Genomic DNA, 15367 nt, shown 5'->3' with positions numbered 1-15367 from the left:
AACAAAAAAAAAAAAGGTATGAGAAAACATATGCATATGTAACAATTGGGCCTTAAAGAAGCAATAAGTAGATTTATACGTAATACACAAATGTGGAATGTTAGAGAGCTGAAATAAACAATCACGCTTCATTCTTTTTCTGTGGTCTGGTCACATGCTGGTCACTACCTTGTGGGGGTGAATTAAGCATAAGAGACCAATTATATGCAACAAAGTTCACTTATCGCTTCTTTAAACAGGAAAAAAGAAAGTCATTAGAGAGGCGGAAAAAAGCATTTACATTCATTTACTCATGTTGAAGTTTAGCCTGATGATTACTACATGAAATCTGAACACTGATCAGAGTAATGCACTTAAAAAGTGTGACCGTTCCCAAAAACAAGAACAAAGGTCACTTTCAAAAAACATGTTCATGATGCTTAGCTTAACAGATTCTCTAACTGTACAAGTCTCATTTCAGTATCTGTACATGCACTGTACTGGATTGTATCTGAAAACAATTTCACGGTATTTACACCTTGCAATAGATTAATAGAGAGATGTGCTGGTTCGTGTCACCTTCAAGCGTAAAGGAGCTTCAGGTAAGGGGTTTTCTTTCTTTCTTTCATTGTTCCAGACTTCATAAATCAATTTAAATTACACTCATAACCATGTATCACTGTAGCTCATTTCATTCTTTCTGAATCAGCATTTTAAGTACGACAGCCGCTAAAACCATGAAAATTTGTGGCTGCAATTGTTACCGGAAACGCCTCATCGAACTCATCGATCGAATTAAAACAGAGCAAATATGCAGGCTCGATCACTCTTGACGGCTTCAAGTCTGTAAACACGGCCGACTTTGCGAGTTAAAGCACCACCACGTGTTTAGTTTTTTACATGTAGCTCCTCTACGATCCGAGTAATGCCGAAATGTACAAACGTTACAACATCCGAAGCAGGGAAGAGCGCTTTTCCTGCACAGTCTATCTGCTGGTTTTTAATATATAAATATTGAACACATCCAGGTTAAAAAAAACAAAACAGAAAACAGTCCAAAAGGTCGCAAGCTGGTTCTGCCACTCGGGTCCCCTTGGTTTCAAAGCCAAAGTTTGTAAGAAAAGTCCTTAAAGTTGTTAGAGTAGTTCTACCTGTAGTACCTCACTGAGGCTGTGCAACGTGCACTGCAAATAATGCACTTAATACAGAAAACAACCAAAAAAACAGGAATGAGCGGGAAAAAAAGTCAAAAGCAGAATGGAAAAGAAGTACCCAGACAACAGGATTATAAAATACATGACATGTGGAATAATGTTCAAGTCCAGAATAGTTAGCTGTATCTGTGCATTTTTTTTTTTTAAGTTATTAAAATGAGAACAACTCCTTACTGCTTTGAGGACTGAAAAGAAAAACCAAAAAACTAATAAGAATTGGCTTTGTTTCGAACTTAACCACGGTACTAGAATCTATCTATCTATTATTTTGCTACAGTATTGCACATTTAGTACAAATGATTATAAATGCAGGGTAAAATTGTAGCCTAAAGCAGGGGATGGGGGGAGCAAAAGCAATTCTAGTCCATACATCTAGAAGTAAACTGATTATTCATACAGTTTCTGCTTAATTGAAATGCTGTTACACTTTTTTCCAAGACGTTTTTTTTTTCTCTTTCTTGAATTCAGTCTTTCAGTGTATAAAAATGTAGAAATGTTTCAGTTGGTCCAAAATGATTGGTCTTCTTTTTCTTCTTCTTTTTGTCTTTAAATACAAGTAAAACAAGTATATTTGGCATTTCAATAGATCTTCTGTAAATATCTGACTTGGTTTATGAAGTGCTATAAAACCTGTCAGCTGATGTACTCATTGATTGTGTGTGTGTGTGTGTGTGTGTGTGTGTGTTTTCCTTCTCACATCCGCAGTATTTCAAAAAGAAAAAAAAAAAAAAAATCATCAGAAGGGTAGAAGGCCACAAAGGAAAATAAAAATTGTTGGAAGGTTGATGTTTTATCGTTCACAATATTATGAAATGTAAAGCAAACCAAAAATGCTGTAAAAAAAAAAAAAAAAAAAGAAAAAAGAAAGAAAGAAAGAAAAGAAAAAAAAAGCCAGAATCTGAAGCGGATAAAAATCCAGGAGAAGAGCTTCTCTGTACACTTTAGGTCAGGTTGTGGAGTTATAGGGGGGTGGGGGGAATGTGATGTTCATCAGTGGTGCAAAAGAGCAACAGCTACCCGAAGCACCCAGCAGAAGGCGCTGGACTCAGTGGCGCGGAGGCTGATACGGGAATTAGGGGCGTCTAGCAGGTTCCACTGGCAGAGTAGGAGAACTTGGGGAAGTGGGGTCTCCTCTCGCTGTCGAATGGCTCCATGTTTTCATCTGAGGGAATGAGAATGAGAGAGAGAGAGAGAGAGAGAGAGAATAATTATACAGAATAATTCCTTCTTAATACTCAAGTTCAAATTCAGTTTTACAAAAAAAAAAAGAATAATAATAAAAAAAGAAAAGAAAAAGAAAGTAGAACAAAACAGAAGCCCAAGTTCCTGTTCCCAGATGTTCCTATAACAGCATGTCCTGGGGTCCTTTATTTCTAACACACCACAGCAATTTCCCAACAATTTCAATTTTTCATTTATTAATAGACATCATGTTGTGCTTTTGATCCATTTAAAGTTAGTTCCTGTTACTACTTACATTGTGTTATAAACAATCATTCCCAAACCAGATCCTTTTTTTTTATTCTCTTGAAGTTAATAAGACAAAGAGAAACTGGAAAGTGCAAAGTCCTTTCTGCTGTTACAAAGTGCTGACCCCTAAATCTACTTACAGAAAGCTTCACTGTAATGTGGTGTTGTTTACTAAATAACAAAACACTGTGTAAAAGATCATGTAGATCATATGGCATACATATTTGAATGTTACACCTGATTCCACTAACAAGTAGCCGCTGAAGTAGGAGTGTTACAGCAGGAACAAGATGTGAAAGATAAGGATTACTCCAAGACCAGGCTTGGGAGATGGTGGCTTAACTTGTTTTGGGGCTGATAAACCAGATGTACCTCTCACTATCCAGCAGGGGGCGAAGCTCGCTCAGTGAAATCTCTATCCTTTGTGGTCTTATCTAATTCCTAACCTCTCAACAAAAGCTCATTCACTTCTTTGAGAAACCAAAAACTTGAAAAAGGTCTGGCAGAGTTTATTATTAAACCTGCACCTATATACAAAAAGTGACATTTTTTTTCTGCTGACTTAAAAATACGACTTAAAGAGAAGACATTTGTTCCAGCCATCAGTTTAAGTCAGAGCTCAAGCACCAAAATCTCTAAGATGGTAAAATCTCTGAGATGTGCAAGGTCCAGAGTAGAAGAGTGAATGCTACTGTCCCACTGTATATTCATTCATTCATTCATTCATTCATCTTTATTGTTAGTTTTATTCTGGGTCCGAAGCCTTAAGGCAGGAATACACACACACTCAGACACTTATTCACACCTGGGGTAATTTCGCATAGCCACTCCTCCTACTGAAAGGTGGAAGGAAATCAGAGGACCTGGAGGAAACCCACACAGACACGTGGAAAATACCAGAAACTTCACATATACAGTAATGCTATGTTCACAAATACAGTGACTTACAGCAACAAAGCAACTATAGACCATCCATTTTCACTTAGAGATGATGACTTCCAGCAACGCAACAAAGTTGAGAAAAGTTTATGCAAATATAAGGTGACTTGCTGGAGGAACTACCAATGGGAGTAAGGACAGTAGAGTTCACGTGATTTGTGGCAAAGAGCTTCTCCTTCGTCTGGTATAATATGATGCATATATACACTGCTAGAAAATTGATTTGGAACGCTTGCTGCACCACCCACTGATAAATGTTATTACTACAGCAACCAGTAGTAGGAACTCCTACTGGCGACTTCATACAGTAGTACAGCAACTGGAGCCCTGCAGTAATAAAATCGCTGTGTGCGTGAACGTAGCATAATGCAAGCTCAGGATCAAACCCCTGGAGCTGCGAGGTGGCTAAGTTATCCACTGCACCACCACTGTGCCGCCTCCCCCAGCGTACCTGCAGCTTCACATATAATTAAGATAGATACCTTCTCCCGGTGGTGTGATAGTGATGGTCTGTGCAGTGAATTCCTCATCAAAATATCTTGTATCTGTTTCTGAGGTAACCTGGGGCTTGAATGGAGGGATCAGCTGAGAGGACAGAGAGAGAGAGAGAATAAATGTTTTAGACCAACTGTTTGTGTCTACTGTTATTACTGCAAAAAGGCTTTCATGTTGCACACTGAACAATTCTTGTTGATAAAACACTCAACAGCTGTCATCTGCACTGTGAAAAACACAGGGCAGGGTGTAGCTTTAAGCAGGGGATGAGTCTAAGACCAACCCTTATTTACAGTGTGAGCCACAGCTGAGGGTGTGATCACACAGAATCCATATCTAAAGGTGTTGTGTTTCACTTTAACACTAACACTCAGTGATGAAAGAAATGATCTAGTTTTATTAAAAGTGGTGGGTGCATGGTAAAATGAAGATTTACCTTTTTCTCATAAACATCTTGCCACACGATTCCAGCAAAAAACTTGTGTCGCATGATTTCTTTCGCATCATCAGGCCCACCTCCTAACCTAAAGAACAAGCATTAAAGGAATAGTTTAATCAACGTGTGAAATGTTGCCAAGACTTATTTCAATGACTACTAGTGGAATTACACATCACTGTTGAATTTCTCTAGCTATAAAACTACACAGCTAACTGCTGAGCATCTACACATACCATATAGAATAACAGTATTAAAAGCAATCGAGTCATAATTACATACGCTGAATATATAGATGGTTTTCTGACTTAATGTGTGTGATAGAAGCTGCTGCTCACCGCTGTTTGGGATCTTTCTTGAGAAGACCAGAGAGCAGTGATTTAGCCTCAGGGGCGAGGGTACGGGGAAAGCGGATGTCCTCCATTAGGATGAGCTCAAACAGGCGCTCGTGGTCCTGGTTATAGAAGGGCAGGCGGCCGCACATCATCTCGTACATGACCACGCCCAGGCCCCACCAGTCTACAGCACGGCCGTAATCGTTATCCTCTAGCACCTGCAACACATCCAATATCACACAATACTGAATAGCGTGCTACTATATTGATTCAAAATTATTAGCATGTGTGCAATTCTATATGTAGTGCTACAAAAATAGGGCCACAGTGATAATTCCCATTACATCTGATCATGCATAGTTAAAGGAAATGCTTTGTGAAACACTGTTTGTTCCACTTGGTGGCGCTGTAATACATTCCTATACTGCTTACCCCTACTCATCCTCCTGCATTAACACACATTTCAGCCTCCTATTCTCTACAATCTCCACCACAAACCTTTAAACCAATCACGCACACAGTGGTAAACAACCTTTAAAAGTAAATAGTGTTCTTTACTACAGTTATTATATTATAAGGATCATGGACAGACATTTAAGATACTGTCTCTAGCTGGAACAAGTCTATACTAACAGCAGGAACACTAAACAGTGCCCTCATACAGGCTTTCCAAAAAGAGATAAACAGACATGAAAGAAACAATACTTCTTCAGGATGTAGCCTCGTTATAAGACACACACGACTGTTAAGATAAGATGATATATTCTCGCCATCCTCGCTGAACTGACTATAACAGTGTTTTGATTTAATTTGGGTGGCCCCTTTCCAGTACTTGGGGTGCTTGTGGTCAGGCAGAGCTCCCAGCTGGCATCAGGGGCTGGAGATAGCGTTTCTCTCGGGAGCCGGGAACATGGTGTCAGCACACTCCCTGACTGCAGTTACCAAACTGCCAGAGATGGAGTTTAGCTTGGGCAGGACTGGTAGCACTGAGAAGAGTTTAACGGTGTTGCTCGGTTTCAGGAAAGCTGGTCATCTTATGCTGCGTTCTTTAGCTGATCATGTGTGTCTGAGAATATTCAGCCGCACGTAGAAAATGCAAGAGCCGACACAGAGAAGTGCTTACTTTTGCACTTTGCTTCTGCTTATAGCTGCTTTTTTTTTTTTTTTTGGAGATTTCAAACAAAAGTGCAAAAATGCCAAGTCCACCTCTTACGTTAATCATTACAAACAGGTATAAAACCAAACTGAACTGATACGACAGTAATGTAACCAGGGAACTGAAACGGAACTAAGAAACAAACAGGAAGCCGCAAACAGGAAGCCTCTAATCTGGAACAGAAACGTTAATGTGAAATCTGTTAATGGCTAATAATAGTTTCTTTTCCATTCCATATAGTCCACTAGCTTAGTACCTATATCTTAATTTTTTTTTTGCATCAGAAGAACCAAGGGCATGAAGCCTTTATCATCACCACACATACATTATATATTCTTCGTATATCCCAGCTGAGGAAGCTTGGGTCAGAGCGCAGGGGCAGCTATGATACAGTGCCCCTGGAGCAGAGAGGGTTAAGGGCCTTGCTCAGTTGTCCAACAGTGGAGCTTGGTGGTGCTGGATTGAACCCCGGATCCTCCAACCCAGAGCCTTAACCACTTGAGCCACCACTGCCCAACAGTATCATATCTCTAAGATTTGATTAGGTGTATTATTTTCCACGTGCTGTTTCTATACAATATAGTGTCAGCTCATCCACAGGGGCAGATGTCACTCTTCATAAAGTTCTTATTCAACTCCACACATTTTATATTTAGCTCAAATGCTAATTTCAATGCTTTTTTACTTGTCTTTCTAGATTTTGTGCAATTGAAGAGCAGCAGGACATCAAATTCACAGAGTAAGTAACAAGCACTAACAGGGGGTCCACTGGGGCATAAATCTCACTGCTCCATGCTTGCTCTATTATCACCATATTCCGTGGAGGAAGAGCAGCCACTAGGACAGGATTACCAGGTTCAGAAATATTCTGAAATATTTCTAGTTTGGAAATATTCTGCAACAACCAACATACTGTTTTCTTGAAAATAACCAAAATGAATTCGAATTCACTTCTGCAAACACAGGCAAAGTGTAAGTGTACACAGAAGGTCTGTGGTGTACTGAATGATCTTTGCAACAAAAGTCAAAGTTTTGATAGTTTTCAGGTCATTTGTATGGACTTTCAAATGTATGTGGGTTGGAAATTTTGCTGAAATCTAGTAACCCTGGTTAATAATACGCTGCTATATCAAACACAACTAAACAAAGGTACAGCTAAAACTGCTCAAAACGAGCCATTAGACTGTAGTGGATCTAGTTGTGTGTGTGTGTGTGTGTGTGTGTGTGTATATATATATATAAAGTTATATATATCGATAGTAGTTTGGAGCAAGTCAAGTCTAATAACCTCTCAACGTAATTGTGTTTGAGGCTATTATTAATATCGTCCTGCCACACAAAAATCTATGGTCAATAGCTGTGGCTGATGTAATGATATATGGCTCCAATTAAATTTTCTGTGAATGTTTTCTCAGCATAAACTTATGTTTGTAGCTTAGCCAGCTACCCCAGACCAGGGACAGCATGTAGCCAGCTATCATGTCTACTGACAATGTATTAACCCTGCATTTGGATTTATTTTCATAACAACCTGTGGTAAGTTTTATGGGCTACAGACAAGAACAAAAATAGTAAAAGCCCAAAGTGTGTGTGTGTGTACACATGTCCTTATCAATACAAACACAGCTGCCAAGTCCAATAGCTTTCCAAACCTACCATTTTATTATATTAGGCCTACCTACAGCCTACGTAAATGGTTTTTCATTTTGTTTGAACTGCTTTAGGAATGCCAAGACCAGAAAAACTAAATTATATTAAAAATATTTGTTTCTGCTCAGAGCAAAATGATCGACTGTATTTTGTTCTTTTCCTGACCCTCGACTTTAACTCCTGGTAAGAAAACAAAAAAAAGCAGTGAGTTAGCGTGAGCTACATACTCACAGAATATGATCTTAGTATTTAGCATTACGTTTAGTCTTCCACTAAAGATTACAGATGTAATCTTTAGATTCTGGTCTAAACTGTACTCAGAAATAAGCATACTACTGTGCAAGTATGTGTCTTTTTGATGTATACTGACACCCTGCAGTTCATGTAGTAAAGATGGGGCTTGTGATCACTGAGGGCTATCTTCAAGGAGCTAACTGCATGTGAACTCCCTACATATTGGCAGCAAATACTGCAATTCTAATGAATTCTTCTGAGTGGGGGAAAAAAAACCTCAAAAAGCACTTCCCCTCATTGTCATTGTGATCGTTAGCCTAAATATTCATGTAGGGAGATGAGGTAGTGTGGTGGAGGTTCAACTGGTTTTTGCCAGCCTGTTTAAACTAGTATAAGCACCGATTATTCATAAAACACTTTTATAAGCCCATCAGGGTTTCTACAAAACACTCAGGAAACATTGTGAAGCACTCAAATTCAGTGGAAGTCTTTCATTAAAACAGTGGTTCTCGAAGTGTACACCATGAAGCACAGTCAGGGGTCCACGATTTCCCCCCCCCCATTTAATTAGCCTTTCAGAGGTCAGTATAACAAAATGCAGTAAATTCAAACCTCAAGAGATGGCTGATAATAAAACGTGGACATTATGTGTGATATCTGTGAAAAGTTCAAGAATAGAAAGCACTACAGCTCCAATGAACAACCAAAATATTATTGTACACATTTAAATAATGTTCATGAAATAAATCTGTACTGAGTAGATTTGTGGCATTTATTTTCCACTCAAGAGTCCCTGGCTGCAAAGCGCTTTGAGACCCACTGCATTAAAGATGCACTTTATCATTTTTACAGCCCTCTGCTGTTTGCTTGTCATATTTCAATGACTCTGGCAACCACAGATTCCTTGTTGATTGCAGAATAAACAGGAAGAGCTGAGCTCATTTCATTTCAATTCACTTTCAGACTGTACCTTAATTGTTTAAATAATTACAAAAGACATCTTTATAATTCAAAGAATCATTTTTATGTTGTACCTAACTCCCTGTACAAAGCTTGTGAAGGGACTGGGAGGGGCCATACATTTCTGGTATGTTTTAATTTAATTTACAAGGCAGTCTGTCGGGTCATTCGCCTATATTCGAGATTTTTGGCCTAGTTTGTGTATATCACAGCAGAGTGCAGCGTCCACAGTCTAGTGAGCAGGTCAGAGTGAACGCTGTGCCCTCAGAGGGGGAGACTAAGCCCATGGTGGTAAGGTGAAGCCAGCGTGCTGCTTGGATTACTAACTGCTCTCTATTTCCAGCGCCGCTGTCGTGTGACTCACAGAGAGGCAGAGACAGACAGCTGGGCCTGCAGCTGCCCCTTATATGTAGAAAAGCACCACAGCTGTGGAGCTGCCAGGAGTCCAGGAGCCAAAGCCTGTCCCTCATACACACACACAAGCACAGACTGCACCAAGCTTACACGGTTACAGGAACGTCCCCCCCAGGGAAGCATGAAGGCTTCCTCAGAAGCACTGGGTACACATATACACACAAGGGCCACCTATTTTCTTCCACCTGTCATCTTGTACAAACACAAGGACACACATCAAATAAAGCAAACGAAAGAAATAGTCATATAAATGTTTAAACATTTGGTACATGCTCTTTAGAGTAACTATCACAAACAGAACAGCACACATCCAGTGATTCATATTTATTAAGGTCGCCCTCTCTTCTCCGCTTTCGACTCCCTTTCCTCTTCATTGCTCTGTCATTTTCTAAAAATGTCTCCAAACCTAAACCTTTACAAATGGTACACTTTGGAGTCAGTCAATGTTTCTGCAGAGCCCCACACACACCCCATAGCAACTACGTGGATGAACGCTGCATGACTGTTGATGCTGTTGACCGTTGCCACGCTGAATGATGAACTGATTTTACATCTTGTTGCCACTGATCACATCCGCATTTTTGCAAGTTAATAAGCAAGTTCATTAGGAATGCAAAGTGAAAACGTGCCTCACCCTGTGTTCACACCATCATGGGACAGATCAACAGGAGACCATTCGCTGTCTATGTACGTGTGTGACACAGAGCTGTGATTCCATTGGCACGATATGACAGGAGACGTTCAGATGTTCTCTATTCTGTGCTGTAACGTGGCTTGAATTATTTCTCAGGTCAATCTTGTGGCATGTGTGGACACACGGTCCCTTCTGATCCCCACCCAGAAATTCAGTTCCTACCTGCAGTAAAATCCTATTTACTATTTAGTGTACAAACATGGAAAAGAAAACACACTTTTAATCGTGGTTTCATCTGATCCTTTTACATATGACTGCTCATTAAATGTAATATACATTATATATATATATATATATATATATAAAGTTTTGTGTGTAAATCATATAATTGACTGAATATTTTGGCTAATATCGTTTCACATAGGAAATTTTAAAAAATGACCCTATACAAATCTATTACTCAAATAGATTTAAGATGCTATTATTATTATTATTATAGGAGGACCCTCAGTGTGCATAGATATGCTTCGTCTAAATAAACTAAATAAGTAGAATTATGATTATACCGTTTTGTGGTTGTTTATTTTATATTCGTGTGCTGATGTCTCTAGTCACGCAGGTTGTTGATTTGGATTCACTATAAGCAAACACCCAGTGAAAGAATGTCTGAGTGTATCCTGAGTGACCATTTCTCTCTCTCTCTGGCCTGGCGGAATATTCCCAGACGGAAAGGCATTCCATAGCCCTGCGCCCAAACAACAAGCTCATTGTTTATGGCAGAACAACCTGTAACACAGCCCACCGGAGAGGTCGCACTGTTTCCACAGTGATCTCCTCCTCCTCCTCCTCCTCCTCCTCACCAGCAGGTCTAAAATAACGGGGCTGTGTTGTCATGTCAACATGAGGAGAAAAGGGGTGAGAGGGCATATAGGCAGAGAAATATTGGCAGGTCTATTTAGGTAAGGCGTCTCGGGACAGCTTATGCTTGAAAAGATTTAATGCGTAAACAGAGTGTGAAATAAGTCATGGAGAGGTCCTCATTAGCACAGGTGGCCCAACTGGAGGAGCTAAAATGTTGAGTACATAGTCAAGCAGCAATAATAACATTGCTATCCAACATTCTGGTACTCCTGGCCAAAAATGACAAACATTTCCCTCAGTTGATCCTTCTATATGATTCATTACAACTTGATTTTAGGTCTATCAAAGATTTATCAGTCATTAAAGCTATGGTGGTGATGCCTAACTACGTCAGAGTGTGGGTATGCGTCAGCTGAGGCGTGAGGGGCTCTCAGTAATAGGGAGTCCGTTCGGCTGGCATCAAAGCTCACATGCCATGTTGATCTCCCAGTAAATACCAAACTGAGGCAACCATGTCAATACAGGCACCCTTCACCCGGAAAACATTCCTCATGCTGATGGCAGGTGCTCACACACACACACACGCACACACATGCACACACAGACCTATCGAGTTACTGTGTAAGTGCCATATGTCATACCTGCACGCAATGGTGAGAGCCACACCCTAACACTATCACAATGTGTGTATCGATACACAGCTGCTCTCCACATCAGCTTTCCTGCCAGAGTAAATCATTTACTCTTAAAGGGACAAGAATACAAACACACAGAACTTCTATGCTTACTTACAAAATGAGCTGCAATAGAGCTTTGAAAATAAAATCATTATTTATGTATTTATTAAAATGCCTGAAAGGACCCGATGGTCTAATCCAGGCAAACCTGTGAAATATGTGTTTTTTACCTCAGGAGCCAGATACTCTGGGGTGCCGCAGAAGGTCTTCATAGTGGCTCCGTCCGTTATGCCCTCTTTACAAAGCCCAAAGTCGGTGATCTTTATATGGCCGTCTTTGTCCAGCATCAGATTTTCCAGCTAAAGAACCAGAACAAGGAAGAAGCAAGAGGCGTATGAGCCGGAGCCAGACTCATGCCGGATTTCCAGTTTCATGTTCACTGCATTCTGGTGGGCCAAATCCCACCAGAAACCCTGTTGAACCCCTGATGACAACATGCTATGAAGCTTTATAAGACATAGTCTAGGTTATGTCACAGAGCTTTAGTTCACATAAATGTAAAATGTTTCCAGCACAGCACCAAAAAAAGAAAAGTTTGAATTTCACTATAATTTCGTAACCTAAGACGATAAGCTTTCTCACCCATTTTTTTTTTTTTTTTTTAAGTGATTCACTGTGCTTTTTGTGCTTGCAAACATCCATTCATTCATCCAACATCATATTTAACAGAGTTCAACTCAACTCCATTATAAATCTATAGCTGGACAGAAAGCCGCAGTGAGCACCACTGGCCTAACACAGTAAGTGTGTAAGCACTCCAACGTTTGTGTGTGTGTGTGTGTGTGTTGCAGGGGTTTAATATCAGCATGTCCTCCCTGTCTCTGGGGCTACTAAAAGTCACCTGGCAGCTGTAGCTCACACGTGGCCAGAGGCTCAGGCACACCAGTCAGCACAAACTGCCCCATCCTGCTACTCTGGCATTTTCAGAGGAACCTTAGCACATCCCGAGCACAGCTTAAAGACAGAGAGGGGGAACAGGACAGAGGTGGAGAAATCAGGAAATTACAGGGTGAATGAGTAAGTGTGTGGGGTGGGGGGGTGTTGAAGAATAGAGATGGCTCAGTGCTCTGTTGGTCTATTTGGTTGCATTAGTTGATGCAAAGACTGCATGTAAACTCCATCAGTTTCTCCTGATAGAGATGATATCCGAGGTGGGGAAATGTTATTTTAGTGCTCTGCTAATGTGCAAATGGATGAAGCACATGAAGGATGACATAACCTCTCTATTGCTATTTAAGGAAATATGATTCGAAATAGTTTATGGGAGTTTGATATGTGTGTGTGTGTGTGTGTGTGTGTGTGTTTCTATCTTGGTGAGGGAATATTTGACAGTTCTGACCTTCTACGGACATCTGGCTTGTCCCAAAGAGCAAAAATGCTTGTTTCCAAAAACTGCAGGTTTTTAAAATGAAAACAAAACTTAAAAACTCCAATTGTCTACTATGGGTTAAGGTGCAGTTTAAATTTATGTACAGATGCAGCATTAATAAGCTGCATTAATAATTGCGTCTGTGAAACCATATCACATGGACAACAAAACAAATGTGTGTGTACATCATTAGTGGAACTCAAAGCTCTGTCCTAGAAGGCAAACAAAGCCTTTAGTCTTGCATTAAACTACTTTCACTAATTCAACCATTCACTCGGAAAATCTGTTCACCTTCAGGTCGCGGTAAACTACGTTCCTCTCCAAGTGCAGATAGTCCAGTGCAGAAACGATTTCTGCTCCATAGAACCGTGCCCGGTCCTCGGAGAATACCCGGTCCCGTGACAAGTGGAAGAAAAGCTATTGGGAGGGAAAGGGTTGAATATTTATTGCCTACCGCCACAAAGACCACTTCAACTAACTAAGTGAATTAGTTCAAGAGGCATTCCACACTCACCTCTCCGCCGTTTGCGTACTCCATGACGAAGCACAAGCGGTCGTGTGTTTGGAATGAGTATTTCAGCGCCTTGAAAGTGAACCAGTTCAACACAAATACTTAGATTAAAGTAGAAAATAAAAGACTCAGACATTCAAACATTTCAACCAAAATACATATAAATAAATACATTTGCATCCTAAACACAGTGAAAGAGCTCTCCTAAGCTAAGGTGTAAACTCTTCTAGTACTGCAGCTCAGCTTGTAGGCTAACACCTTCTCCTTTTGCATGGTGCTATTTTTTTAAACTGAATAAGCTATTCTTATTTATCTTATATTGTTAAAATACACTAAGCATGTAAGGCAAACCTGACAGAGTAAGCTGAAGATAAATTTGCTGGCTGTACAATTTAAAGCCTGTTGATCGAGGCTCACATTAATCGGTCTCTGTATATCTAATTTGAAACAAATTCGGGCACTTTTGCTGGATACAAATAGTTTTCTGACCAAGATACTCCTGAATAAAATTACTTTTGTAAACGTTCCTGCAAACTATTTACAAATAAATTCTTTCATTTCCAGCTTGATAAATGAAGCCCATTGTTTGTAGTCGGACTGGATGACGGCTTTGGAGACTTTCAGGAAACCAACTGCCTTCGTCCAAATACCAATACAGCAGTGAGAGAATTTCACAATGAATGTAAAGGATTTAGGATTTTTCCTCTGCAGTGAATATATATATATATATATATATGTATATATATTTTTTTTGTTGGACAGGGTCACTCAAACATCTGGTACATTTCCCTCCAATCCCCCCAAAACATACAGTACACATAAAACACTATATAGATTCAGAAACACTATAATATATATATATATATATATATATGTAGAGAGAGAGAGAGAGAAACAATATATTTCACAAAAGGACTAAACCTCTATTCAATATACTACATATTATATATATATATATATATATATATATATATATATATATATATATATATATATATATATATATATAACTAAAAAATATATACATTTTGATTTAATTTAATTCATTTACAAATAATTGATTATTCAGTTTAAACTTAAATTTAATTAAAATTTATTTATTTATTGAATTTATGGCTTGAAACCTTGAAAACCTTTTATATTAAAATAATGAAAAAACTTTTATCATCTTCTAACTCTATTGACTTTCTCCTCTTTAATGACTACAATAATTATTTTCCATTACAAACTCGGTATCTTGATAAGGAATCTGTTTTAATTGCCTACACACAAAACTTTCATTTATTGTTGAGATTTAAATAGATCTCACTACCTTACACAGAGGCTGGCTGTAATCCTTTAATCATGGCAAAATTAAACAGGCTAAAAGTAATCTTTGTTAAACTATAAATTTACTTTAATTATATTTTATAAAATCAAAAAATATAGCAAGCCCCTTCCATTAAATACAATAAGTTTCCAGGTGTTTTAGTTTTTAATGCTTGTGCATCATCAGTGTACCGCATCCTGTACACACTACATAGCACCATGATTTTACTAGTTTCAGTAAACCATCAGTATTTCTCTTTTCGCTTCTTCCTCCCTGCAGCCATTAATTGAATTTCTGTCTGCTGCATGCGACTGCTATATTGGTGCGGCGGCTCGCCCTCGTGTTTTCCGTCACCTTTGAGTTCACGATCTTATGCACAAAATAAAATCATACTGGCTGTTTTTAACGCTTTAAATGCCCGGACTTGAGTAAAAATAACGTCTTGGGCATGTCTGTTAGGTAGTTTATCTTCTGAATCAGATTTGTACTCATCAGCATTTTAATCTGAATTTATTCCATGTCCATAAACAAACAAACAAACAAACAAACAAACAAACAAACAAGTGCTGGTCATCTATGTAAGGCTAAACAGATCCTGTACATGATCTGCTTCTAAAATTCCTGTAGTGATTAGTGGGCCCCCAAAGCAGTTTCTCTTCACTGT

General features: G+C 39.2%; 1 protein-coding gene across 1 annotated transcript in view; it reads right to left on the bottom strand.

Annotated features, from left to right (window-relative positions):
• Positions 1 to 271: 271 nt before the first annotated feature.
• The window catches only part of akt1 (v-akt murine thymoma viral oncogene homolog 1), a 58690-nt gene continuing 43594 nt past the window's right edge, over positions 272 to 15367 (bottom strand). The window contains exons 8-14 of the mRNA XM_058399371.1: positions 13398 to 13466; positions 13175 to 13300; positions 11685 to 11813; positions 4872 to 5086; positions 4534 to 4621; positions 4085 to 4187; positions 272 to 2355 (exon numbers count right to left, since the gene is read on the bottom strand). Of these exons, the coding sequence (XP_058255354.1) occupies positions 2276 to 2355; positions 4085 to 4187; positions 4534 to 4621; positions 4872 to 5086; positions 11685 to 11813; positions 13175 to 13300; positions 13398 to 13466 (810 nt within the window). The 3' untranslated portion in view covers positions 272 to 2275. The remainder of the gene's footprint in view (positions 2356 to 4084; positions 4188 to 4533; positions 4622 to 4871; positions 5087 to 11684; positions 11814 to 13174; positions 13301 to 13397; positions 13467 to 15367) is intronic.

This window comes from Hemibagrus wyckioides, linkage group LG09 (assembly GCF_019097595.1).
Source record: "Hemibagrus wyckioides isolate EC202008001 linkage group LG09, SWU_Hwy_1.0, whole genome shotgun sequence".
Lineage (NCBI taxonomy): Eukaryota > Metazoa > Chordata > Actinopteri > Siluriformes > Bagridae > Hemibagrus > Hemibagrus wyckioides.
This window is presented reverse-complemented; position numbering and strand designations above follow the sequence as displayed.